The sequence below is a fragment of the Podarcis gaigeae genome, assembly GCF_964106915.1.
Source record: "Podarcis gaigeae genome assembly, chromosome: 15".
NCBI lineage: Eukaryota > Metazoa > Chordata > Lepidosauria > Squamata > Lacertidae > Podarcis > Podarcis gaigeae.
Genome location: NC_139692.1, coordinates 29,500,178 through 29,526,781, shown reverse-complemented (window position 1 = coordinate 29,526,781; position 26,604 = coordinate 29,500,178). Strand labels below are relative to the sequence as shown.

Sequence of the window (26,604 nt, the reverse complement as noted above, 5' to 3'; positions counted from 1 at the left end):
AACCCGAGGTACCACTGTATTTATATATAAAAAATAGTAGGTTAGATTCAACTAAGTTGTTGCATTAGCACAGGCATAGGCAAACTCCGGCCCTCCAGATGTTTGGGAGTGCAATTCTCATCATCCCTAGCTAACAGGACCAGTGGTCAGGGAGGGTGGGAGCATTTGGAGGGTCTGCATTAGCATAAGCCAACATGGTGAGTCCTGCCAGAGCGATAGGATTTACCCCCACCTTCCGCAATCCTCTTCCCTTGTGCCCATCCCAAATCTGCTTGGGAGAGTCAGAAGAACCCCTGGAACAGCACACGGGGGCAAAAAGAGGGGAGGCAGTGTTGTCTGGCAAGTAGAAATATCTGCACTGATAGAATGGTACCCTTGGCACAACACTGAATCTCAACCACCACCATTTCCAGAGGTTGTAGAGGCAGTGGAGGTTTCCTTGGAGGTTTATAAGCAGAGGCTGAATGGTCGTTTGCCAGGGATTCCTTAGCTGTAATTCTTGCGTTGCCTGGGCCGGGGCTAGATGACCTTAGGGTCCCTCCCAATTCTATGAAATGAAAAAACAAATGAGCTCGCATCATCACCACCACCATCATCATTTATTTATACTCCGCCCATCTGGCTGGGTTTCCCCAGCCATTCTGGAAAGCTTCCAACAGAATATTAAAAATAGAAATCAAACATTAAAAACTTCCCTAAACAGGGCTGCCTTCAGATGTCTTCTAAAAGTCAGGTAATTGTTTATTTCCTTGACATCTGATGGGAGGGCGTTCCACAGGGCAGGCGCCACCCTGGAGCATCGAAGAGTTTGCAGGCTCTAGAGTGAAATATGTCCACCCATGTTGCCTGCTGGCTGGGTATTGGGGGCAGAATCAGGTGGCCGCTGGCTTAAGATGGGCAGTTCCTCTTCCTAATCCAATTCTGCTTGCAGAAATGAAGTCACACACACACACACACACACACACACACACACACACAAACACCCCTTGCTTCTCCTGAGCAGCCCTCGCTGGATTTAAGAACCTAAGAAGATCCCTGCTGGATTAGCCTAAAACCCATCTGGTCCAGCATCCTGTTCTTGTAGCGGCTAACCAGATGTCTGTGGGAAACCCGCAAGCAGGACCTGAGTGCAAGACCTCTCTTCCCTCCTGCGGTTTCCAGCAACTGGTGTTCAGAAACATCACTGCCTCCAACTGTGGAGGAGGAGCATAGCCATCATGGCTAGTAGCGCCCAATAGCCCTTTCCTCCATGAATTTGTCAATCCTCTTTTAAAGCCATCCAAGTTGACAACCATCACTGCCTCCTACAGAAGTGAGTTCCATAGTTTAACAATGCACTGCTATTTCTTTTTTTTTTAAAAAAAAATGAAATTTATTAAATTTCCACAAATTTCACATATAATTCCAATACATAATATTTTTTTCTTTTGTTTTATCAACTTCCCATGCTGCACCCTGCTTTCTCTCTCTTATATTATAATCACGGTACTATATATATATATATATATATTCAGTTTTACAATTTTATATTCATCACTATAACATTATCTCAAGAAAAAAGAAAAATATGATTCCCCAAGTCCCCCTCCCCCTGACTTCCCTCATCTTCCCCTTCTGGGTTGTTACATTATTTGTTGTATTCTGCATGTATGTACACTACAGTGGTACCTCAGGTTACATAGGCTTCAGGTTACATACGCTTCAGGTTACAGACTCCGCTAACCCAGTAATAGTACCTCAGGTTAAGAACTTTGCTTCAGGATGAGAACAGAAATTGTGCTCCAGTGGTGCAGCAGCAGCAGGAGGCGCCATTAGCTAAAGTGGTGCTTCAGGTTAAGAACAGTTTCAGGTTAAGAACGGATCTCCGGAACGAATTAAGTACTTGACCCGAGGTACCACTGTATTAAATCTTGTTACATTGTTATCCTCCATATTTAAATTCCATAAAGTGGTGAAGGTTTATTCAAATCCTGCCAATGAGTCCATTTCTTTTTGTTGTTTCTGCAGATAGATTGCAAAAGGTTCGCATTCCTTTTTAAAGTCGCTGTTGTCTTTTTCATGTAGTTTGTCTGTTAACTTTGCTAACTCTGCATAATCCATCAGTTTTTCTTGCCATTGTTCTTTTGTTGGCATTTCTCCAGACTTCCAATTTTGAGCTATTAAAATTCTTGACGCGGTTGTCACATACATAAATAATTTGCATTTCCCTTTCACTAATTATTGTCTGACCAAACTGCGGGAGGCAGTGGAAGACAGAAGTGCCTGGCCTGCTCTGGTCCATGGGGTCATGAAGAGTCGGACACGACTAAACGACTAAACAACAACAACAATTATTGAGCTATCGTTCAAGGTCAAGGTTATGTTAGGTTAGGACGATACAATAATTTCTAATTCTTTCTGTTGCTTATAGTTCAAATCCTGCTCATGGGTTCCTTATACTATAATATTTATTTAAATAATCCGAAAAAGGTTTCCATTCTTCAATGAAACAAGCATCATTAAGTTCTCTTATTTTAGCTGGTAACTTTGCTGATTCAGTCCATCACTTTCTTTATTCATTCTTCTTTAGTGGAAACCTCTAAATCCTTCAGTTTCGGGGTGGGGGTGAGGAGAATCCTTGCTGCTGAAGTTATATACATAAATAACTTAACTATCTTCTTTGGAATTTCTGTCCCTATAACCCCTAGCAGAAAATCTTCTCAGTGTGCTGTTATTTCTTGTGCATCTGCAAGGACAAAAAAAAGCCCCTACTGCTGCCTCCCTCTTGGAAATGTTCCACAGATTGCTGTACTTGTTCTCATCCCTCTGAGATCTGGTGCTGAAAACTTTCCTGTTGGGACCGAAACAGCAAACACTTCCTTGCCTTCTCTTCCTGACCAGATCCAGCCACCTGCAGGACCAGCATAGGATTGCAGAATCTCTTTTTCACTTCCTCTTCCCTCCCCCGCTGGCTAATTTGGATCCTTCTCCAGAGTAAGCAAAATTGGGGCTGGGATTTCGTCACTCCTGAGTGATTCGCCTTCCAAGGAACCCCCATCTGCCTGTATAAAGAGAGGAGGGGAAAACTCATGGAGCTCATTCTGGAGCAACCGTGAGCTTGGACCTTGACTGCTTCTGCACCCTCAGCTTTGAGCAACAAGCCTCCTCTTCCATTCCACAAGCAAAAATGAAGAGCTTCATTGCTGCCTTTGCTTTCCTGCTGACCATCACCGCCCTCCTCTTCTCCCAGGCTCAGGCTCATATAGGTAAGTCCCCCTTTCCTTCTTCACAGCATCACTGCCAAAGGCATCTCAAGCCTTGGGGACCACAGTCTGCCCCACCATCTTATTCCAAGGCTGTCCTGCACTCCTGGCTGCTCCTGCTGCCGCAGGAGCTGGGCCAAGCAGGAGAGGGCTATTGGTGGCCACCAGCCATGGTGGCTACCCTCTGCCTCAGTGGCTGGAGACAGCAACACTTCTGGAGACAAGTTGATGGAACCCATGGGAAGGGAGTGTGCTCAGGTCCCACTTGTGGGCTTCCTTTTGGGGCATCTGGTTGGCCATTGTGAGAAGAGGATGCTGGAATAGATGGGTTACTGGCCAGATGCAGCAAGGCGCTTCAGATGTTCTTTTAAAACTCCTTCTCACTGGAGCCAATGATGGCCACCAACTTGGAGGACTTTAGAAGAGCATTAGTTCAATTCATGGAGGATAGCATGGCTCCTCTTATATTCTTTAGGGGGAGCACAGTGAAGGAGGGATAGTCCCCTCCCAAAGGGTTTGCTTGGGAGGAGAGCAGGGCCCCACAGCAACCCTCCCCAAGGCACCTCTGCTGGCCAGAGAGAGAGTCCCAAGTTCACTCCCCAGCATTTCCAGGTAGGGCTGGGAACTCCCCACATCTGACACCACACCGAGCCACTGCCAGTCATAGCAGACCATAGTGAGCTAGATGGGTTGACTTGCTAAAAGGTAGCTTCTTATGTGCCTATGAAATTAGCCCTCTAAGATTTCAGCACTCCTGACTGTGGATAGTTTTAGGGAAAGAACAGTAACTCAGTGCCAGAGCATCTGCTTTGAATGCAGGTCTCGTGTTCAATCCCAGCCACATCTCTAGGTTAGGCTGGGTTAGGCATGAAATCCCGAACAGCTGCTGCTGCCAGTCTGTGTAGACAATATTGACTTAGATGGACCAATGGTCAGACTTGGTATAAAGTAGCTTCCTATATTTAATAACAGTCCTTGATTCAGAATCCTTGGGACTAGAATATTACTTTGGGGGAAGAAGCTCAGTGACAGAGCAACTGCCTTGAATGTAGATCTCAGGTCCAATCCCCTGTGGAGTCAAATCAAGACTGCAGGAAGCAGAAGTCATTTGTTCACTCCCTTCCGCTCCTCTCTCCCACAGACTCAGGCTACTGCTGTAAGAAATACGTTATGAAACCCATACCACTCAGACTCCTGGCGTCCTATGACTATGCAAGCAGCAAGTGCTCCCTGCCAGCTGTCGTGTAAGTATGAAAAACTCTGAAAACAATTCATGTGTGATCAGCCAAGCTATAAACTATTAGCAATAGCTGCAGAGGCCAAAGCTCCTTTGCAATTCTATACCAGATCAGGGGGCTTCAGGGAATCGCCTCTCCGTCCTGGAAGTGACCTGGTGGCCTTAGGGAAGCCTCAGCCCCTGACCCCAACTCTGAGGAGGTGCAGGTGGGAGAGCGAGTCAACAGCTTCCCCGGGGAGGGAGAGGCTCTGGAGGGTGAATGCCAGGGGTGCCCTCCTCTTCCCCACCCCCAGGCCAAAGCCGGGGTGCCTTTCTCCATGTAGCTCTGGGACAGAGCACCTGTTTGCCTATAGATGGTCCCAGGTACAGTCCCAGGTGGGGCTGGGATATAAAGGTAAAGGGACCCCTGACCATTAGGTCTAGTCGTGACCGACTCTGGGGTTGCAGCGCTCATCTCGCTTTATTGGCTGAGGGAGCTGGAGTACAGCTTCCGGGTCATGCGGTCAGCATGACTAAACCGCTTCTGGTGAACCAGAGCAGCGCACGGAAACGCCGTTTACCTTCCCACTGGAGTGGTACCTATTTATCTACTTGCACTTTGATGTGCTTTCGAACTGTTGGGTCGGCAGGAGCAGGGACTGAGCAACGGGAGCTCACCCCGTCGCGGGGATTCAGACCGCTGACCTTCTGATCAGCAAGTTCTAGGCTCTGTGGTTTAACCCACAGCACCACCCACATCAGTCCTTCCCAAAACTTCAGAGAGCCACTGCTGCCAGTCAGTGTAGACAGTGCAGAGCTAGATGAACCAATTGGTCTGACTCAGTATCTGTCAGCTTCTGACGCTCTGGCTGGCTGGGCACTAAACAGGCATTTCTCTCTTTGCAGATTTACCACGAAAGCGAATAGGCGGCAGTGTGCAGACCCCAGTGCCGCATGGACCCAGGAACGTATCCAAAGTCTCTCCCAAACATTGACAACACCCAGCAAGGAATGAGAAAACCAAGTGCGCGAAAGCCTTGCCGTGTGCAGAACATACACAGCCACCCACACCCACCCATGTGACAGTTGCACTTTATTATAATGTATTTTAATTTATTTATGTCAGCATATTTTAAGCAGTTGTGTGTTTTTGTATTATTGTTTTCCACAAGGGAAGTGAGATAGCCCAGAGGTTCTTTGTGTAAAGCATCGTCACAAAGACCTTTCATGTGAATAAATATCAGGGCAAAAATGGAATCCTTCTGGGCCTCAGACTGGTTCATTCTGCTTCGTCCCTCCCCCCCCCATCCCGCTCTCAAGGGTTCAGCTTCATTCTGTAGCTTAATTGGGGAGAGGGGAGGAGGCAAGAAAAAGCGGCTCATTGGGTTTCTCTGAGTTTCTCATTCTTTCCAACTTGGAAGTTCCATTTTCTATATTTCTGCATCAATTTTTCTTTTAAAAGCCTGTGCAAAAACCCACATGAATTTCCACATATATTTCCCCTGGTGTATCCACATTTGTACACAATTTTGCCAAATATATACATTTTGGGCAAGGAATTTTCCCCAATATAATTTTATGTTGTGCAGTGAGAGACTCCAGGGTTCCCTGCACTTTCCTGGGGTTCAGCACTTCGCCTGCTGAAAACAATGCCATCATTAAGAAGCAGAGGTTTTTTTGTTAATTAGAGCTTAATTGGAGTAAAGTACAGGTGTGTGCTAGAAGAGATGAGATCACAAACTGCGGAGCAAACCAACTGCAAGGACTTTAAGATTCGTACTTGAGATAAGACTTCATTCGTTGCAAAAGACAGGGGAGGGGAGCCTACGGTATCTTTATTTAAAGTTTTCTTCTCTACATTTATGATTTGGCAACCCTCCTCTGAATAAATATGGAATATGACATCAAATGGAACCATGTGTGTAAAAAAAGGGGAAAAGGGAGGGAAGCTTTATTTTGCAAAAGGTTTATGATGGAAACTTAGAGCTGACTCTTCCCCATCTTCTATTATTTATGAAGTGAACTCAATAACGCTAAGAGGGCTTGGATTTTAATTTAATTGGAAGTATAATTGCTCATATATCTTTAGTTGGAAGGAAGGATGAAAGGAGTCTGTGAACTGCCAAGGAACCGAAAAGGTTCTTTATTGAGTCATCTGCAGTTCAACAGACCGCTCTGTTTCCAGGCTGAGGAAAAATGGTGACAACAGGTAATATTTACTGGGATAGAGTGACTTTTGCAGTTGTTGTTAAAGTTGCAGATGGAGCGATGGAGAAATTTCTGGAACAGCAATGGGATATCAGTTTTGCCCAAGGCATGAGGGATAACAGCAACAACCAGGGGGAAAGAAAGACATAATATCTTACAAGGACAGGAAGAAACAACATGGACAGAATAATTGCCACACACAGGAAAAATAAGGATATACTGTAGTTTGAGCTCCTCACTTATAGTTTTATAAATCATTTAATGTGTCAACACGAATAGAAGTTATTAATATTGCAGTTGTATGAGGGATTATTATTATGACTGGAATGTAATTGAAATCAATAAGATTTTGGAATGCAGAAATAAAGAAAACCATCAAATCTAGCAAGTGTGGGAGCCACTTTAACTAAATTTTATAATTCGGTATTTGAATGATTGGTATTAATACTTATATTATAAATTGGTATTGTTATAATGAAGCTATTATTGGACTGTAATTGAAAACTAATAAAAATAATCGCAAAATCTTGGGGGGGGGGCGGGAATCCTTGTTCAAATAGGTATGACAACAAGAAGGAAATACCGTATTTTTCCATGTATAAAACTAGGTTTTTTAACCAAAAAAATAGGTTTAAAATTGGGGCTCATCTTATACACGGGAAGTGCTAAGGGGTGTTTTCTTAATTTGGACTCCCCAAAAATAGGGGGCATCTTATACATGGGGGCATCTTATACATGGAAGAATATGGTAACTTTGGGAGGAAACTAGAACTGTCTGGGACTGAATAACTTCAAAAAAGGCTAATGTGAATCTAAGCTGCATCAACAGAAGTATAATTTTCTATCACTCTATTCTGCCTTGGTCAGACCACACCTGATCCCCACCTGTGTCGAGTTCTGAGCACCACAATTTAAGAAGGATATTGACAAGGTGGGAGGTATGTAGAGAAGGGTGACCAAGATGACTAAGGGCATGGAAACCAAGCATTATGGGGGATGGTTGGGAAAGCTGGGGATGTTCAGCCTGTAGAAAAAGGTTGAGAGGTGACATGAGAGTCTTCATCAAATATCTGAAGGGCTGTCACCTGAGCAATGGAGCAAGCTTGCTTTCTACTTCCCTGGAGGATACAACTTAAATCAATGGATTCAAATTCAGTTGCTACCCACCCATAACCCTAAAATGGCCTGAGCTTTCTCTGGACCTTCTTCCAGTTCTCCCTCACAGGTCCTCAGCCCTTCCCTGATGCTTTGGAAACATCTGAGCTCTTTACCCAGAAATGGGCCTGGCCCAAGAAAACACCCTTGTCAGTCAAAATATGCCATGAATGATGGGCCTCAAGATACGTCCACATCCTATCTTGGGCGTCAACCCCTCACTATCTCCCTTGCTTTTGGGTAGAGTGGAAACTGTTTTGAAATTATCCTTGACAATTTTCCTATAAAAGGAGACCATGGGGGACCTCAAGGTATTGAGAGTCAAAGTGTCCCTGAGTCCTCTCTCCACCTCCGCCTGCCATGAAGTTCTCTGCAACTGCCCTCACCTTCCTCCTACTTGTGCTTGCCTTTGCCCTGGCCGCTGCTAGCCAATGTGAGTCTACCCTTCTCTTCTCTTACATGTTTGTGATTCAGTAGGTTTATACCCACTTTTGATTGATTTCAAGACAGCAATGTAATAACAATATAATTACTTGTTTCATACCCTACATGGAGAAACTTTCAGTCATTTGCCCATCTGATGGAGGGAGCCAGAGGGGCCTTCCCCCCAGCTCTGTAGCCCCAGAGCAAGTGGTCCTCAGGACTGAAGTGGTGCAGGAACCAGACTGAGTCTCTCCACTCAGACAAGCCTTGCGTCTCCTCAGTAGGAGGTAATAGCAGGCAAAATCAAGGGCATTTCCAAATGTAGAACTGAAATGCTGGCTCCCCCCAAAGTGCCAATCTCACCTATGAGAAGGTGCCACAGTGAGACCTCGTGTGACAACTCCTTTGTGTTGCTCAGCAAAAAAGTCACTCCTAAGAAACTCTCACTCAAGTCACAGGCTAGCAATGAAAAGTTTCACAGGGCAAAATTTCCCATATCCTTAGCAATGGGGTGGTGGACAGTTAAAAGGGAGAGCAACCTATATTGAGCCGTCATTCATTTCTCTCTGTCAGGGGAAGACACCAAGGAGGTCCAGGATGAGGCTCGTGATAGTAAGTCTTCCTTGTCCTCTCTCCGCAACCACACTCAGAGAGGAAGCAGGTGACAAATTTGCATGGACCGTTCCTTCTCTACTCACTGTCATGGGGGTACTACTTGCACAACAGTTTCAACCAAAGGTGGCCACAATTCTCTCTAAATGAATCTGTAAGGGGCATCAGGAAAGGGGCAAAGAGCAGGCAAGAAAACAAACCCCCTTGTTTTGTGCCACATATCTCTATGGGATCAAATTTCAGCACTTTAGTATTGTAATAGATTTTTTTTTGGGGGGGAGACTAAACCTTGGAAATTAATAAATAGTAGGATTTCAATTATTTTGAGCACTGAAGCGAAGATTGGAGTCCAGTGGAAAAGTACAGGCTAAGCTTTCTTTCCAAGCCAGGGCCTTGAATGGAATAGAGGTATTAACATGACAAAAGGGGTTGATGACTCATCTAAGAGGAATCTTGGGCCTGGGCAGGCAGAGGTTGCCATGCTGATGGGGTGTGTGTTTGAGGTGTCAGGAAAAGAGAGTCTTTAGAGCAAGGTGTGCTGGAAGGAAGACGGGGAGGAAAAAGACTGGGATCCATATTGGGCAGGCTGGCTGAAGGCTGGTTAGGAGAGATGACTTTGACTCCTGGGCTGCACTGCTGTGGGGGACAAGCAGTGGTCTTGAAAGGACCATGCTGTAAGACATTGACTCCCTCCATGCAGACTGAAGGTGCAAATAGGTGAATAAACCATATTTTTTAAAGCTACAGCAGTCTCCGCCGTGTCTCAATTCTCCAAAGGAACGCAGACCCTGGATGAATGCCTGGAACCCCCTGGAATCTTGCTACCACTTGGTAGAGAGTGGGGGGGTGACACCTGACTTTTTAAACAGTATGAATAGTTGCTGCATTTTTGGCATATGATTGTGATATGGCTATTACAAAAAGAGACCCCAAATCAAATTTAAGCAATAGCTGAGACAAATATTTTTTATTAGAGGCAATGCATTATATCCATCCAATGAAATATTTGCAAAGGAAGATCTCTATTCATTAGCAGTATGAATCATATTTAGGAGGCTTGCATAAATTGAAGTAGTATTCAGCAAAGAGATTGTTGATGGTTCTTGGGTCGTATGTCAATTGACGACTTGCATCTAAGAGAATTGATACAAAAGCAGGTTCTTTGTTTTACTTAGAGCATTAGCTAGTTATTTTGGATTTCTGTTCCTGAATTCATAAAACCTCTGTTTAAGAAATATCATGGACTTGTCAACAGTGTGATTCCAAAGCCTGCAACTCTCTTGGTGGAGAAAAGTTCAGCATTTATCTACTTAGATCCTGTCTTCCTGTGCTCCTTCTCTAAGGTCTGAATGTCCAAGTATAGTTAATGTAACTGGAGGACAACTTTTCTCTTATGTTTCACTTGTTCTGTGATGCACACGCCACAAACCGTGGCTTTCATAGCATTCCACAGAATCTCATGGGAAACGTGGAAACCAAACCTTATGAGGAACGGTTCAGGGAAGTGGGTATGTTTAGCTTGGAAAAGAGGAGACTGAGAGGAGATATGGTAGCCATCTTCCAATATTTCAAGGGCTGTTACATGGAAGAGGGAACAAGCTTGTTTTCTCCTGCTCTGGAGGGTAGGACTTCAAGTTACAAGAAAAGACATTCCAACTAAGCATCAGGAAGAGCTTTCTGACAGCAAGAGCTGTTCAACAGAGGAACAGTCTCCCTTGGGAGGTTGTGGACTCTCCTTTGTTGGTTTTTAAGCAGAAGTTGGATGGCCATCTGTCATGGATGTTTTAGCAGAGATTCCTACACTATGGGGGGGAGTTGACTAGATGACCCTTGGGGTTCCTTCCAAGTCTCCAATTCTATGATTCTATCTGGAGAGTTGCTCTCATTGAAATAATTTAGGATAGCCTGTTGGATTGCTTCCTTAGAGGGGGAAAGTGGCCACAGTTCTCAAAGCTCAGCTGTCCCTCTGAAGGAGAAAATGTTCACTGAAGGGGGATTTGGGCTTCATTCTCTAAAGCATCAATTCAAGAGGATGGGAAGGGAAGAAGGCTCATTCCAGTCCTCCCTGGAAGCAATCCAACAGGCTAGCCTAAATTATTTCAATGAGAGCAACTCTCCAGATAGAATCATAGAACTGGAGACCTGGGGTCAGCACAGAACCTCTAGTTCTTCTTTGTGAGGAAAAACATCTGCTTTGGGGCAAATTCATCAGAAGCCTGATAAAAGGCAGCTCTCCAGTTGCTTCAAATATTTAATGGGGGGACCAAAGGGACCTCAGCCCCTAGGCGTTGGCTCTTATGCACTCCAGGAACAAAAAGGGAACACTGCCCCCATAATGCTGCGTCATACAGCACAGCAACGCAGACGTTCTATTTTTCAGCAAGAGAAAGAGTGTGTGTTTGTGCCTAGGAAGGAAGTAGCATCTCTTTCAAGAGACATAAACCACTCCTTCCTTATCCAAATGATTCATGGTGCCCTGACCCCTTGCCTAGCTGAGGTGGCTCTGGGGGTAACCGGGGGACAGTTGAGGCCAGCAGTGAGTGAGACTGAGTCAGGAGGTGTTGTGGCAACCCAGAGGTGGATGCAAGGAACAAGGGGTGGTCCAGCAGATGACACAAGCCAGCTGCTTCCATAGGAACATAACAGAAGGACATGAGAAGAGTATGCAGCACAACCGTCCCGTTTTAAGCGGGACATCCCAGATTGACAGAAGCTGCCTTGGCTTCTGATCCCCATCTTGGGTGTCCCATTTTGGCTCCTGTGCTCTGGCTGTGGAGCAGAAGGTGGCTGTTTCTTTGTCCCACACTGTGGCCCAAGTCAGTTGACTCACACCAGTGCATGGGACCAAAAAAATGGAAGCAAAACCCACCTTGCCCCCATGTGTCACCACTCTTCTTCCTCCTTCCATCGCAGAACTTATGGAAGCCAGCTTCTGGAAGTACCAGCAGAGGTGGAGGAGGCAGTGGAAGCCATGGAGGGGTCAGAGGAGGAGGAGGCAGACAATGGCACAAGGGGGGGGGCAGCAGCTGGCAAGCGAAAGAGAAGGCAGGGAGGAGGTGAGTGGGCAGGCAGTGGGGCAGCAGGGTGATGTGTGGAGGTGCCCCAATTTGCCCTCCCAAAATGTTGGAGGGTATGAAAGAGCCCCTGCTGGATGAGGCCAACAGCCCAACTAGTTCTGCATCATGTCCTTACAGTGGCCAACCAGAGGCCTGTGGGAACTTGGTAGCAGGAATCCAGGGCAAAAACCCTCTCCTCCAATGTGGAGCAAGTAGGTACATTTCAGTTTAGGTTTAGGCCTGGTTTTGGCACAGAAACTGCTTGGGTCACCCTAAATGATGAGCTGTGCCATTGCAGTGGTACCTCGGGTTACAGATACTTCAGGTTACAGACGCCGCTAACCCAGAAATAGTACCTCGGGTTAAGAACTTTGCTTCAGGATGAGAACATAGTATATGACGAGCTTAAAAAAGTATAACTTTATAAAAAAATACAGAAGCTTTTCTACTAGGGATAACGGACGCAGGTATAGCAAGAGGAGATCAGAAAATATTCCTCTATGCTACAGGAGCAGCAAAGGTCCTGATTGCTAAAAACTGGAAAAAAGAAATTGTGCCAACAAAAATGGAATGGCAAGACAAACTGTTAGAGTATATTGAACTGGCTAGATTAACAGAGGCAATTAGAGATCATACTAGACAAGAATTTCAAAAAGCATGGGGAACATGCAGAGAATACTTCACAAAACAGCGCCCTAAAATTCATACCTGGACTTGTTTCGATTAATGTCTGCAGGAGACTTTGTGGATATTTAAGTTATAATTAGAAAAATCTTAATAATTATTCATAAAGGAAACAGCTTTTATAAGAAGTAAATAAGGATGCCAGAAACAGGATAAATGAAGTCTTTTATTTGGTTGTTTGTATTGTTGTATATTATGCTTGTTGTTTGTTATGTTTGTGTCTGATAGGGGTGGATTTCTGTGTTGGGGGTGTGGGGGGTTTGTGGTATGTTGTAAATAAAATTTCCAATAAAAAATTATTTTAAAAAGAGAGAGAGAACAGAAATTGTGCAGCAGCAGCGCGGCAGCAGCAGGAGGCCCCATTAGCTAAAGTGGTGCTTCAGGTTAAGAACAGTTTCAGGTTAAGAACAGACCTCCAGAACAAATTAAGTTCTTAACCCGAGGTACCACTGTAATTCTCTTTGACCTCTCAGCGACCTGGAGTAGCTGTCCAAGTTAAGTGTGGGTAGAACCCACACTTAGTTGTAGTTCTTGTATCCTAGCTCATCCTGATGAGGACCCTGATGTGGCCAGCTAAGGTCACTGTCTCACAAAGAAGCCTGTCTGACTAGTTCATCAACTTCCTCTGTCAATCTTCAATGCACTGTGAGTGCCAGACCCCAAGAATTGGAAGCGACTTGGAGCATCATCCAGGTTGACCCCTAAAACCTACAATGTTACTATTATTACTAATATCATTATCAACCCACACTTAACCATAAGATTAAGGGCATGTTACATCATTAAGGGCAGGTTACATCATTAAAACACAACCTTAATTGTTTTTTTAAGCAACTTACAACTATAAAAATAAGATGGGTCCTAAAACTATGCATATCTTAAGTGTTAATGGCAAGGGTAAATGAAATATACTCAGAGTCGCAAAGTGATTTCATGCTCTTTATTCAGCTCATAGTGGTGAGGAGGAATGAATGAAAGTCCCCTCAAGGTATCTGCTTTATATACATTATTTACACAATGGGCTGCACATGATTGGCTAATTCCGGAATTCTACTGTAAGCCAATCAGGTTGTGGATTCACTTAAATCTGGAGCATGATTGGGTGGTTCCTGCCAACCAATCATACTGCTGCATTGTTCTAGGACCAATCCGACTGCTGCATTCTGAATCCTATTGTTCTAGGACCAATCAGACTGCTGCCTTTTGGATCCTATTGTTCTAGGACCAATCAGACTGCTGCAGTTTGGATCCTATTCGACTCAGTACATAACACCCCTCCCCTCTAAGTTCCAGTCCTGCCCGGGAGGTCGCATTCATAGTCCTCAAGGTACGCTGGCGGCCTACGTGTCCGTTGCGGCCTGTGGTGTTCCCTGGTCCGGTGTTCAGGTTCTGGCTCGTGTTCCAAGGATGCTGGCTGTGATGGGGCTGTTTGGTCTGGCGCAACCGGCTCGCTCAGTCGTGGTTCTGGTTCCGGTGTCCTTTCGGCCTCACGGGTCCTCTCTGTATTTACTGATTCTGCCTCTCCTGCTGGCCCCTGCTGCTCTATGGGCCTCACTGCCCCACTGTTCCCTTGGGACTCCTCTGCCCTTTCCTCCTCCTGGGTTTCTCCCGGGAATCGTCGCCGTATCTGGTCGCAGTGGCGGCGCCAGCATTGCCCTCCATCCGTTAGCACCTCGTACGACACAGGGCCAGTGACCCTGGTGACTGTGGCGGGTACCCATGCTGGGCCTGCCCCAAAATTCTTTGCGTACACTGGGTCCTGGGCCTCGAAGGTCCGGGGGTTCCTGCCTTCCCCCACCACTACCTCATCCTGAGCTCTATCGGGGTGAAGGCGGTCCAATCTGATTGCAAGGCGCCGACCCATTAGTAGTTCAGCGGGGCTCCGGCCAGTCGTTGAGCTGGGGGTGCTGTGCTGTGCTAGGAGGAATGTGGCAAGGCGGTACTCCCAATCCCCTTGCGTCATGCGGCGAAGGGTGTCCTTGGTGGTCCGCACCATGCGTTCTGCTTGGCCATTGGTGGCAGGGTGGAATGGCGCCGAACGGATGTGGCGGATGGCGTTCTGCGCTGTGAAGGTTTGGAATTCTCCTGACGTAAATGCAGTCCCGTTGTCTGAGACGAGAGTGTCAGGGAGCCCGTGGGTTGCAAACAGCCTGCGTAGTACCCGGATGGCTGCGGACGTAGAAGTGGACGGTACCAGTGCGACTTCCAGCCATTTGGTGTAGGAGTCCACCACTATGAAGAATGTTTTCCCCTGAAAGGGGCCAGCGAAGTCCACATGCAGGCGTGACCATGGTGCTCGGGCGGACTCCCAGGACTGGACTGGGGCCCTTGGGGGATCTGGGCGGGATTCTTGGCAGGCCTGGCAGTGTTTGACCCAGGCCTCTATCTCTCCGTCGATCCCCGGCCACCACACATAACTCCTGGCAAGGGCCTTCATTCTTACTACCCCTGGGTGTGTCTCATGTAGGGCTGTGAGGACCCTTTTGCGGAGGGGCTGGGGAACAACGACCCTGCCTCTTGGCAGCTTCCGTTGCCAGGGCCTCCTCCAGAGCGACCTGGAACGTTAGGTCCTTCTTAGCGTAGAGTCGTTGTTGCAGTTTCTCATCCCTCAGGCCACCGACGAGGCAGTCACGAAGCATGTTCTCCAGCTCTGAGAAGTTGCAGAACCGGGCGGCTTGGCGGAGAGAGGTCACAAACCCAGTTATGGTTTCCCCAGGGGCTTGCCGCTTTGCATAGAAGGCATTTCGACGAGCCACCACTGAGGGTTGCGGCGAAAAGTGCCCCTTCAGCTGTTCCATTATTGTTTTGTATGGAACAGTAGCGACGTCTTCAGGCGCAAGGAGAGCCCGGGCGATTTCAAACGTCTCCTCTCCGCAGACGCTGAAGAATATCGCCCTCTTCTTGGCGTCTTCTTCATCGGTGACCCCTTTGGCTTCTAGGAGGAAAGTGAAACGGGAGGCGTACGCTTCCCAGTCTCCCGTTGCTGGGTTGAACGGCGAGAAGCTGCTGTCGGTTGCCATTCTGAGTTCCTTGTGTCCCGGAGCTGAAGCCTGGATACACGGTGCGAGGCAGCGGTGCGGCAGGTGGCGGTGCTGCGGTGCTGTGTGTGGCAGTCAGCTCAGCGGGATCCCACCTTCGTCGCCAGTGAAATATACTCAGAGTCGCAAAGTGATTTCATGCTCTTTATTCAGCTCATAGTGGTGAGGAGGAATGAATGAAAGTCCCCTCAAGGTATCTGCTTTATATACATTATTTACACAATGGGCTGCACATGATTGGCTAATTCCGGAATTCTACTGTAAGCCAATCAGGTTGTGGATTCACTTAAATCTGGAGCATGATTGGGTGGTTCCTGCCAACCAATCATACTGCTGCATTGTTCTAGGACCAATCCGACTGCTGCATTCTGAATCCTATTGTTCTAGGACCAATCAGACTGCTGCCTTTTGGATCCTATTGTTCTAGGACCAATCAGACTGCTGCAGTTTGGATCCTATTCGACTCAGTACATAACAGTAAAGAAGTGGGTCTTCAGCATCCTCTGAAAGCTGTACAATGAAGATGCCAGATGCACCTCTGTGGGGAGGGAGTTCCACAACTTAGGGGCTGCCGTAGAGAAGGCCTTGCCACCACTGCAAACCTCTGAGAGTGGAGGAACTTCCCCTTTGCCAATTGCAACACCCAAGACAGTCTGTAGGCAAGGAGGCAGCTTTTCAAATATTTGAGGACTAAGTCCTTTAGGGCTTTAAACACTAGCATGAGCCCCTTGAATTGGACCCAGAATCTGGCACCAGTGAAGCTATTCTAGAGCAGGGGTTTGTATGAGATCTAAATAGAACCCCAGCTAGTAAACTGGCTGCTGCACATAGAGCGCATCACAAAAATCCAGCCTGAAAGTTATCAGAGCATGGTCAAGTCATCTCTCTCCAAAACGGTCCTTAGCTGGTGGATGCATTCTACATCTGCTGATGGGACACATCAACCAGCTATCTACTTCTGAAGCATCTGAACTGTTTACACAGAAATTGGCAAGTTTGGTCAGAAAGTGGATCTGCTGCAGCAGCAGGTTTGGTCCACAAAACGGCTCTTATCAGCCTCCTTATCAACAAAAGGATGCCACAGATGATAAACTCCTGCCTCTCAATCTTGGGTATCAACCCCTCACTATCTCCTTCGGCATCAGCTGGGGGGGGGGGAGCTGCAATGCTTCCAACAAAGCCCTTGTCTCATGACATCAGCTCTGCATTCTAGATTTTGGGTAGCCATAATCCTCTATAAAAAGAAATCTGGGGGAGCCTCAGGTACCCTGGACTGAATAAATGAAGAAGAAGTCTGGAAAGTGTCTCTCCATCTTCACCTGCCATGAAGCTCTCTTTGGCCGCTCTGGTCTTCCTCCTCCTTGTGGCCACCTTTGTCCTGGCTGATGCCTCTTCAGGTGAGTCAAGGGTGACTATCCATCCTCCTCTCCTCTCCTCTCCTCTCCTCTCCTCTCCTCTCCTCTCCTCTCCTCTCCTGGGGCACAGGCTGTAGGTCAGTGGAAGAGCACCTGCTTTGCTTACCATAGGTTTCAGGTGTGACTCCAGCATTTCCAGGTAAAGCTGGTAAAGGACTCGCTACCTGAAGCCCTGGGGAGCAAATGCTCACCAGTGAATGATGCTAGTAAGAGAGATGGACCAGGGCTCTGACTCAGGATAGGGCAGCATCCTGTGTGCCTGAGATTTAGACCCTGTTTTACAGCTGAAAGATGGGCAGGATGGCTTTCATCATTAGGCTGTAATAATTATAGAGAGGGGCTGGTGGGGAGGGGAGATAGAAATTTGCTGGAAACCACAGGAGGGGAGAGTGCTCGTTTGCTGAAATCCTGCTTGCTGGTTTACCATAGGAACTGTTCCTTCACTGTGCGACCAGGATGCTGGACTAGGTGAACCATTGGCCTGATCCAGCAGGCTACTTTTATTAGAGGGAGATAGATGATAGATAGATAGATAGATAGATAGATAGATAGATAGATAGATAGATGATAGATAGATGATAGATAGAGATAGATAGATAGATAGATAGATAGATAGATGGACAGAGAGATTTGTACAATACTTAGAGAGTTAAAAAATATTTAAGTGCTTTATAAAGGCTTTTAAATAAATTAAATTAGGATAGGGCGTAGCAATGGGTGATGATTCCATCACATTCTCTCTTTCTTTGTTCCCCATATTTCCAATTGTCAGGTCCGTTTTCTGTATTTCCACATTGTTTGCCCGTTCTCTTATTTAAAAGCTCTCATGAAAATTCATCAGCTTTTTAGAGAAAGCTCCAAATATGCACATTTTTGCAAAGTGTATGCTCCCTAATGGGGCCAGAGGGGGCTTCTCTTTGGCTCTGTGGTGCCAGGCTGATGGGTTCTCAGAGCTGAAGTGTCACAGGCCCCAGAGTGAGTCTGCCCACCCAGACTGGTCTCTGGATCTCCTCACAAGGAGATACACAAGGTGTATTGAATTTGCAACCTTCTGAAAATTAAAAATTAAAATTAAAAAAGGAAAAAAAATGTCTCACCCAAGTCACAGGCTAGCAATGAAAGTTTCACAGGGCAAAGAATCCTGTATCCTTGGCAATGGGATGGTGGACAGTTGAAAGGGAGAGCAACCTGTATTGAGCCGCCATTCATTTTTCTCCATCAGGGGAAGACACCAAGAAGACCCAGGATGAGGCTCGTGATGGTAAGCCTTCCTTGTCCTCCCTCCTCAGCCACACTCAAAGAGGAAGCTGGTGCCAGATTCACATGGGCAGTTCCTTCTCTACTCTGTCCTAAGGATGCTGTTCAGACAGCCATTTCATAGAATAAGAAAATTGTAAATTTGGAAGGCACCCCAAAGGTCCTCTAGTCCACCCCCTGCCATTCAGGAATCACAACTACAGCACCCCTGACAGGTGGCCATCCAGCGTCTGCTTAGAAAGCTCAATTGAAGGGGCTTCCACCACTTCCAAGGCAGCCTGTTCCACTGTTGAATGACTCCTACCCTCAGAAAGTTCTTCCTAACATTGAGTCGGAATCTCCTTTCCTGTTTTTTGAATTCATTGGTTTGGGTCCTCGCCTCTGGCACAGCAGGAAAAGAAAGCTTGCTCCATCTTCCATGTGAGAGTCCTATCACCAAATTTCAGGCCTCCGTTTTTAAGGCTGCCCCTGCTGCCCCAGGCTGAGCCTGTTGTGTGGGAGGGAACATCCATTGCAGGGAGATTCAGGCTCCTTTCAGTTCAGGTGGATGGGGAGTGAAGGAGGTCTATTCCAGCCCTCCCCAGTGAACCTCCCTTGATCCGAAGGAGAATGAACACTTCCCCTCTCCAGGAGAGGCTGGGACCTCCCAGAGCCTCTGTGAAAACTATCCCCCTTTCACGTTCCATGGTACAGAAGCCCCTAAACTGTTCCAATCCTCACCTCTACTTCACAGGCTCAAGCCACTGCTGCATGAAATATGAAAAGAGACCCATTCCACTCAGGCTCTTGGTTAGCTATGAGTATGCAGGCAGTACCTGCCCCCTGCCGGCTATCATGTAAGTAGCAGCAAGTTTATTTTTTATATATATTTATTTTTTTAAAAAAACCAACCAGAAACATCTGAACGTTCTGCATGTTCCAAAGTAACAAAGGGTTTTCTTACTTTTCAATTGTTTGGCTCATCACTGAATTGCAGCCAACTTCATGTACTTGGCTAATGATCTGTACAAATCCAGCCCACCAGCAATTCTCTTGAGTTAAGGTCCACATCCACCCCATTCATTGAAAAGACATTGGTGCCACTTAAAGAAAGACTCTTGAGAAGTTTAGTTTATCCCTTGCAGAACTACAGTTCCCAGGACACTTAAGAAATCACAACTCCCAGGATTCCTTGGGGCAGAGCCAAAACTGTGAAAGTGGTATTAAGAGTGCTTTAAGGGTATGAAGTGTGTGAGAGCAGAGTCATTCGTAAGTCTTCTAGCTGTCAGAAGGTCCCTGGATGGAATCTCCTCTTTGCCCTGGGTTGGGCAAGTTGCCTTAAGCCCCTCAACTCTGATTGGATTATGTTAACCATATTTATATTATAACTCTCTATGGAGCGCAAGGTGGTGTATATGTGGCTCTCCTGTCCCCATATCATCTTCACAACAATCCTGTGAGGTAGGTTAGGAGACTATACTAGACTCAAGATAACTCATAGAGCTTCATGTTATGTGGGTATTTGAACCCTTGACCCTGGGTCCTAGAGGGTGAATGTCGGGACTAGACCTCAACACCACCCCAGTCAATCCCAAGTCAGAGAACAACCTTTTGCCCGGCCTTGACCAGCTTGGAACTAAACAGACATTTCACCTTTTGCAGATTCATCACAAAGGGGAATAAAAGGATCTGCACTAACCCCGATGATCAGTGGGTCAAGGATCTCATCCGCAAACTGCCCCCACCATAGAGACAACATCCCTCCCCTTCCTTCTCCACAGGAAGAAAAGAGAGTCCAGGGCTCAAGCTGCTTTGAATGCTGAAAAAAAAGCCATGCAAAAAGTGAAGCAATATGATTAAAGGGAGTGATGCTGATCATGTGCTGAGTGCCTCTCATTTATAGCCTCGCAACTGAAAATGTACATTCCCAACCCTTTCGTCCTGGCCAAAGGCTGAGGTGGGGACCTGGGCTGGGCCGGGGGTGGTGGTGGCTCTCAACATTTCAACTCATATCTCATATTGAACAGGGGCAGCCAACATGGTATCCTACAGAAGTCATTGGACTACAACTCCCATCATCCACCTTGACCATTGACCATGATGGCTAGAAGTTGATGGGAGTTGTAGTCCAACAACAGCTGCCTTTCCTTTCCAAAGAAAGCTGGGAATCTGGCCAATAGATGGTGGAACTGAGCACAGGAGGCAGGGCTAGGACCTAGGTAAAATCCAGCTGCCAAGGCAACATGACTACCCAAACCTGGAATGGTATTCCCTCCTTCATGGGCCCAGGACCGCAGCCCCCTCCTCAAATCTGGCCAGGCTAGCATGGGTGGAAGGGGAAGCTCACTTTTTCACCCAGGTGCTCCCAGTCTATACATATTAGGATGTTTCTAGTCATCAGCAAAATTCCAACCAGTCCTGGCTCGGCAGGGCAGAGGAGGCGTTCACTCCTCCATCTCTCAAAGCTCGGGGGGTGGGTGGGTCTGATAGCAAACAACTCTCCCATCCCAGAGAAGGAGCCTTCAAATGATTTATACCTTCTGATGCTGAGCAGAGTCACAAAAGTTTGTGGCACGTGTGTGTGTGTGTGTGTGTGTGTGTAAACTTCTGTTTTATTTTGGTGTTTAGGATATGTGTTTCTGTGTAGTGCACCCCTCCCACTCCTCTCCCAGCTCTCAGAGCTGATTGCAACTATTTGAATCACTCCCCCTGCCCCTGAATAGCCAGAAACAGGGGAGGCAATAGCAGAGGAGGGGGTTATTGCTGCCATGGCCTGCTCACCGGCTTTCCAGAAGCCACTGGTTGAGACATGTGTTCTGGTCTAAGTGAGACCCCCTATGGCCTGATCCAACAGCCAGGTTCTTCTTACGTTCACACTGTAAAACAGGAGTTGGATATTCTCAAGGAGCAGCCCCTGCCCTAACCCTCCCTACTGCATCCTGGACCAGCCAAAGTTTCTGGACCCCCTTCAGAAGGCAGCCCCATGTGGGCCATATTGCAGCAATTCAACCGTGGGCTTTGTCGGGACCAGTTCTGGCTTTCCCAGGAACAGGAACTGAACAGAGCCCCTCAACCCAGCAGACCTGCTGGATCCTGAGCTGTAAACTAGTTTCAGCAAGAAAATCCTGTCTATCCCTTAAGCTACATGTTGGCATCCATCTGGCTTGGGAGACAATGGAGGAGTGAGCCTTTTTGGGGTGAGGTCAAGCTGTTGGAAGGTTGTAGCACCTGCTGTGGCTGTAGAGACCGATGCGGGAGAGACATGTTTTGTTGCAGCTGGGGCAGATGTAAAGTTAAAGTTCTTCTTTTGCTACAGGAGGTGATCAGCACCACAGAGCCAGTTGACAGCTGGGTGCTTCTCAAGCAGAGAAGACACTCATTTGGAGGGGTGGGGTGGGGAGGTCCAAGGGGTCCCTACAGCTTTGGCAGGGAGAATGCAAATCCAGGCCTGATAAACAAGATAGTCAAAAAGGAGGTCCAGGTGGGCTTTTGGTGGAGCTAGCAGACAGGAACTGGCCTCTGCCAGCACCAGGCAGTGATGGAAGAAGGTCTCCACTTTGGACAATGTAGCCTTTTTTCTTTTTTCTTCTAAATGAGTCCTTAAGGTCATGGCTCCACTACACCCACAGCCTGGTCGCTACCCATCCATAACCCTAAAATGGGTTGTTTTTCTCAGGAGCTTGTTCTGGCTGCCCTTTGCTTGCTTATTGCCCTGATGGTCTCCAACCCTCCCCTGATGTTTTTGAAGCATCTAAGTTCTTTGTGGGTTTTCTCAGAAAGTGGATCTGCTGCTGCAGCAAAGTTGGTGCATGAAAAGGCTCTTATCAACCCTTTTCGCAATCAAAAGGAGCTGCAGATTATGGGCCTCATGATCGGCCCATACACTGCCTCTCTATCTTGGACATCAGCCCCTCGGTATCTTCATCGCTATCAGAGGGAGCGGAAACTTCACTGCTTTATACAAAGTCATTTTCCCCATGATGTCACCTCCTCATTCTAGAGACAAGGAGGCCAGAGTTGTCTATAAAAAGAGACCAGGGGATCCTCAAGGTACTGAGGATTGAAGGAGCCGAGGAAGGAACCTGGGAGGGTCTAGAGTCCTCCCTCCATCTCCACCTGCCATGAAGCTCTCTTCAACTTCCTTTGGTTTCCTCTTCCTTGGGGCCACCTTTGCCCTGGCTTCTGTTTGCCCATGTGAGTCTGCCCTTTTCTTCTATCCCTTATTATGAAAATAGTAGTAGTAGTAGTAGTAGTAGTAGTAGGACAGCACAGGCTGTAGGACAGCAGTAGGGCACCTACTTTGCTTGCCATAGTTTTCAGGTGTGACTCCAGCATTTCTAGGTAGGGCTGGTAAAGGAAGCCCTGGACAGCAAATGCTCATCAATGCATGATGATAGTAAGAGAGACAGACCAAGGCTTTGACTCAAGGAGGACTTCCCTTTGGTTATGTAGCCCCAGGGCAACTGGTCCTCAGTGCCACCGTGGTGCAGGCACCAGAAAGAGTCCGTTGGCCCAGTCTGGCCTCTGGCTCTTAGCAGGAGTGGAGGGGACTGGTGGGGAGATCGCAGGGATTTCCAAACACAGAGCTGAAAAGTTGGCCCGCAAAAGCTGCCACAGGATTTCCGTGTTTTGCTCAGTGAAAAAGCCACCCTAAGAAAGTCTCACCCAAGTCATAAAGGTAAAGGTAAAGGGACCCCTGACCATTAGGTCCAGTCATGGACGACTCTGGGGTTGCGGTGCTCATCTTGCTTTACTGGCCAGTGACCTGGTGGCCTTAGGGAAGCCTCAGCCCCCGCCCCCAACTCTGAGGAGGTGCAGGTGGGAGAGCGAGTCAACAGCTTCCCAGGGGAGGGAGAGGCTCTGGAGGGTGAATGCCAGGGGTGCCCTCCTCTTTCCCACCCCCAGGCCAAAGCCGGGATGCCTTTCTCCATGTAGCTCTGGGACAGAGCACCTGTTTGCCTATAGATGGTCCCAGGTACAGTCCCAGGTGGGGCTGGGATATAAAGGTAAAGGGACCCCTGACCATTAGGTCTAGTCGTGACCGACTCTGGGGTTGCGGTGCTCATCTCGCTTTACTGGCCAAGGGAGCCGGTGTACAGCTTCTGCGTCTTGTGTCCAGCATGACTAAGCTGCTTCTGCCGAACCAGAGCAGTGCACGGAAACGCCGTTTACCTTCCCGCCGGAGCGGTACCTATTTATCTACTTGCACTTTGATGTGCTTTTGAACTGTTACGTTGGCAGGAGCAGGGACCGAGCAACGGGAGCTCACCCCGTCGTGGGGATTCGAACCGCCAACCTTCTGATCGGCAAGTCCTAGGCTCTGTGGTTTAACCCACAGCGCCACCCGCATCCCCACCCAAGTCAAAGGCTAGCAACAAAAGTTTCATGGGGAAAGAATCCCATATCTATGGCTGTGGAACAGTGGACAGTTCATAGAGAGAGGAACCCATAATGACCCTCATTTGCTTTCTCTCTTTCAGTGGAACCTGCTAAGGAGACTCAGGATGTGGCTCATAAGAGTAAGTCTTCCTTGTTGCTGCCTCCTCAACTATACTCAAAGGGGGAGCTGGTGCCAGACACACATAAGCAGTTCCTTCCCTAATCTCTGTCCCAAGGATGTTCTTCACACGACCATTTTGGGCAACGTTGGCCACAGTTCTCAAGGGCTGTCCCTTGCTGAGCTTGTTGTGATGGAGGCAATGTCCACCAAAGGGGGCTTCCCATGAAGCATCCATTCAGGTGGGTGGGAGGAAGGTCCATCCCAGCCCTTTCCAGGGACCTTTCCTGGATCAGAGGAAAGACAGTCACTTCCCCCCTCCAGAAGAGCAACAGGCTGGGACCTCCAGAGCCTCTGGGGGCATCATCTCCCATTCCTCTTCCACACTACAGAAGCCACTAAATGATTCCATTCCCTCCCTCTCCTTAGGAGCCAACTGCTGCCTTAAATACGTAAATAAACCAATTCCATGCAAGCTCATAAAATACTACGAATTGGCACCCAGCACATGTGCCAAGCCGGCTGTCATGTAAGTAGCAAATAACTTCATTAGATGGAGGGGGGGCACAACTCTGCATGTTGAAAGTATCAAACGCTCAGGGCTGTTTGTTTCAAATCTTTGGACTGGTTCTTGATTTGCAGCAGATTTGTGCAGATCCAGCATACCAGCAACTCCCCCAAGTTAAGCTGCAACAGATCACATCCACAGCTTACACTGAAAGTGCCATTTCATAGACTCATAGAATTGCAGAGTTGGTAGGGCTCCTGAGGATCATCTAGTTCAACCCCCTGCAATGCAAGAATATGCAGGTGTCCCTTACGGGGATCAAACCTGCAACCTTGGTGTTATTAGCACCCCGCTCTAAGCAACAAAAGAACCTTGAAAAGTGTAGTTTAGGTGACACAGAGCTACAGTTCCCAGCACCCTAGGGAAACCACAGTTCCCAGGATTCTTTGCAGGGAGAGCCACAAGGACTGTGAATGTGGCATTAGAGGGCCAGAGTAAACCCTAAGTCTTGTAGCTGCCAGGAGGTCCCTGGCTCAAATCTCCTCTCTGCCCTGAACTGGCCATGTGGCCTTTGGGAAACATCAGCCCCACAACTCAGTATTTTTATCTCTCCAAGGAGCTCAAGGTGGTATATGTGGCTCTCCCCCTTCTATATCATCCTCACCACAACCCTGCGAGGTGAGTTAAGTTGAGAGACTAGGACTAGCCCAAAGTCACCCAATTTAATGGCTGAGTGGGGATTTGAACCTTGATCACCTGAGCCTTAGAGGGTAAAATCAGGGCCGGATTTAGGTTTGATGAGGCCCTAAGCTACTGAAAGTAATGGGGCCCTTTATATGTCCAGCTGTATCAACAACAAATTGTCACTGTTTTTTGTGTTGAATATATGCTATATGGTAATTTATGGACCTAAAAGGTATCTAAAGCCATTTGCACATAACAAAATATGTATTTTATCAAAGTAATTGTTGAACTGAAATACAATTAAGAAGAAGTATATTAATAGTGAAGAAAAATGGGGGGGGGGCAAGAGAGTGGGGCCCTAAGCTATAGCTTGTTTAGCTTATACGTAAATCCGGCACTGGGTAAATGTCAGGATCAGCTCTCTTCCCTGCAATCCAGCCACACCCCATCAGTCCTGAGCTGTGGAACTTCCAAAGCAGAGAACTGCCTTTTGCTCGGCTTTGACTGGGCACTAAGCAGGCCGTTCCTTTTTCATAGAGTCTACCTGAAGAAGAACAACAGAAAGCTATGTGTTGACCCCAGCAAAGAATGGGTCCAGAAGATCTTGAAGTGTTTCCCACCACCATCATAGAGACAACATCCCTCCTGCTCCTTGCTCCCTCCTCCTTCTCGTCAGGAAGAGAACTGGAACCAAGTTTCAAGCTGTTTTGAATGCCAGAAAATCAGGCTTCTGCAATATGATTAAAGGGAGTAGTTCTGAACATGTGCAGAGTGTCTTTCTTTTAAAATTGCATATTTGAGTGTTTAGCTTGCAAGTGTGTGTGCGGGGGGAGCTTAAAGGTCAGCTGGAGTCACGGCCCTTTTGAGTTTTGACCTGGACAACGGCAGAAGCAGAGCGGAGGGCTAGCAGGGGTGGGGGCTCAGCATTTTCAGCTCAGACAGCGACAGGGAGAGAAGCTCCCCCAGCTGGAAGCCCTTCTGCAGCACACTCTATTAAAAAGCTCCAGATCCCTACATCCTTTTCATTGGGAAAGGTGTGGATTTTTTAATGCAAACTCATATTTTTATTTTTGCATGAAATAAGATCTGAGCCAGAGACAGGGGTGCCAACTTGAATAAAGTATTGGGAGGGGGGCAGGTATGTCCTGCCTCGCATAAATTGATCACATGATCTCTCTCTCTCTCTCTCTCTTTCACACACACACACACACACACACACACACAGAGTTTGAATGGCAATGTTCATCAACTTGAGTGGAGCTCTAATATTTTATTTAGGGGTGTGGCTGAAGGGACCTCGGCCCCTAGGATTTGGCTCCTATGGCCAGGAAGATCTTGCTGCTACCTCCAGACAGGTGTGTCACTATAGCCTCTATTTCTATGATTAAAAGCACCACTCCCTCTAACTGTCAATCATCTCCATGATGTCACTCATTGGCTAAAAACAGCGATAGGTGGGTGCAAACTCATATCACACAATCAATTGGATAGCGCCTTAACATTTTGAGCAAGGGCAGCCAATGAGATGCCCTCTGGATGCTGTGGGACTACAGCTCTCATCATCCATGCTGACCATTGGTCACAGCTGACAAATGTCAGTTCTTTATCTCCCCCTTCACCCCCACCCCAA

General features: G+C 47.3%; 3 protein-coding genes across 3 annotated transcripts; all 3 read left to right on the top strand.

Annotated features, from left to right (window-relative positions):
- The first annotated feature begins 3,057 nt into the window (after positions 1-3,057).
- LOC310833018 (C-C motif chemokine 5-like) lies at positions 3,058-5,715 on the top strand. The gene is made up of 3 exons (XM_083715373.1): positions 3,058-3,245; positions 4,384-4,486; positions 5,365-5,715. Exons 1-3 carry the CDS (start codon positions 3,167-3,169, stop codon positions 5,471-5,473), a joined length of 291 nt encoding a protein of 96 aa, XP_083571499.1. The 5' UTR covers positions 3,058-3,166; the 3' UTR covers positions 5,474-5,715.
- An 11,087-nt stretch (positions 5,716-16,802) lies between these two features.
- Positions 16,803-20,163, top strand: LOC310832447 (C-C motif chemokine 5-like). Its single transcript, XM_083714203.1, has 4 exons — positions 16,803-17,031; positions 18,272-18,310; positions 19,040-19,142; positions 19,948-20,163. Exons 1-4 carry the CDS (start codon positions 16,959-16,961, stop codon positions 20,033-20,035), a joined length of 303 nt encoding a protein of 100 aa, XP_083570329.1. The 5' UTR covers positions 16,803-16,958; the 3' UTR covers positions 20,036-20,163.
- Positions 20,164-22,276: 2,113 nt separating this feature from the next.
- Positions 22,277-25,735, top strand: LOC310832435 (C-C motif chemokine 18-like). Its single transcript, XM_083714192.1, has 4 exons — positions 22,277-22,479; positions 23,766-23,804; positions 24,212-24,311; positions 25,512-25,735. Exons 1-4 carry the CDS (start codon positions 22,407-22,409, stop codon positions 25,603-25,605), a joined length of 306 nt encoding a protein of 101 aa, XP_083570318.1. The 5' UTR covers positions 22,277-22,406; the 3' UTR covers positions 25,606-25,735.
- Positions 25,736-26,604: the final 869 nt, after the last annotated feature.

Bases quoted from the DNA above. Each gene is read 5' to 3' on its own strand.
- LOC310833018 (XM_083715373.1), top strand. From the start codon at position 3,167: ATGAAGAGCTTCATTGCTGCCTTTGCTTTCCTGCTGACCATCACCGCC. The intron at 3,246-4,383 runs GTAAGTCCCCCT...TCTCTCCCACAG, and splicing joins CCAGGCTCAGGCTCATATAG to ACTCAGGCTACTGCTGTAAG. The intron at 4,487-5,364 runs GTAAGTATGAAA...CTCTCTTTGCAG, and splicing joins TGCTCCCTGCCAGCTGTCGT to ATTTACCACGAAAGCGAATA.
- LOC310832447 (XM_083714203.1), top strand. From the start codon at position 16,959: ATGAAGCTCTCTTTGGCCGCTCTGGTCTTCCTCCTCCTTGTGGCCACC. The intron at 18,311-19,039 runs GTAAGCCTTCCT...TCTACTTCACAG, and splicing joins CCAGGATGAGGCTCGTGATG to GCTCAAGCCACTGCTGCATG. The intron at 19,143-19,947 runs GTAAGTAGCAGC...CACCTTTTGCAG, and splicing joins TGCCCCCTGCCGGCTATCAT to ATTCATCACAAAGGGGAATA.
- LOC310832435 (XM_083714192.1), top strand. From the start codon at position 22,407: ATGAAGCTCTCTTCAACTTCCTTTGGTTTCCTCTTCCTTGGGGCCACC. The intron at 22,480-23,765 runs GTGAGTCTGCCC...TCTCTCTTTCAG, and splicing joins CCTGGCTTCTGTTTGCCCAT to TGGAACCTGCTAAGGAGACT. The intron at 24,312-25,511 runs GTAAGTAGCAAA...CCTTTTTCATAG, and splicing joins TGTGCCAAGCCGGCTGTCAT to AGTCTACCTGAAGAAGAACA.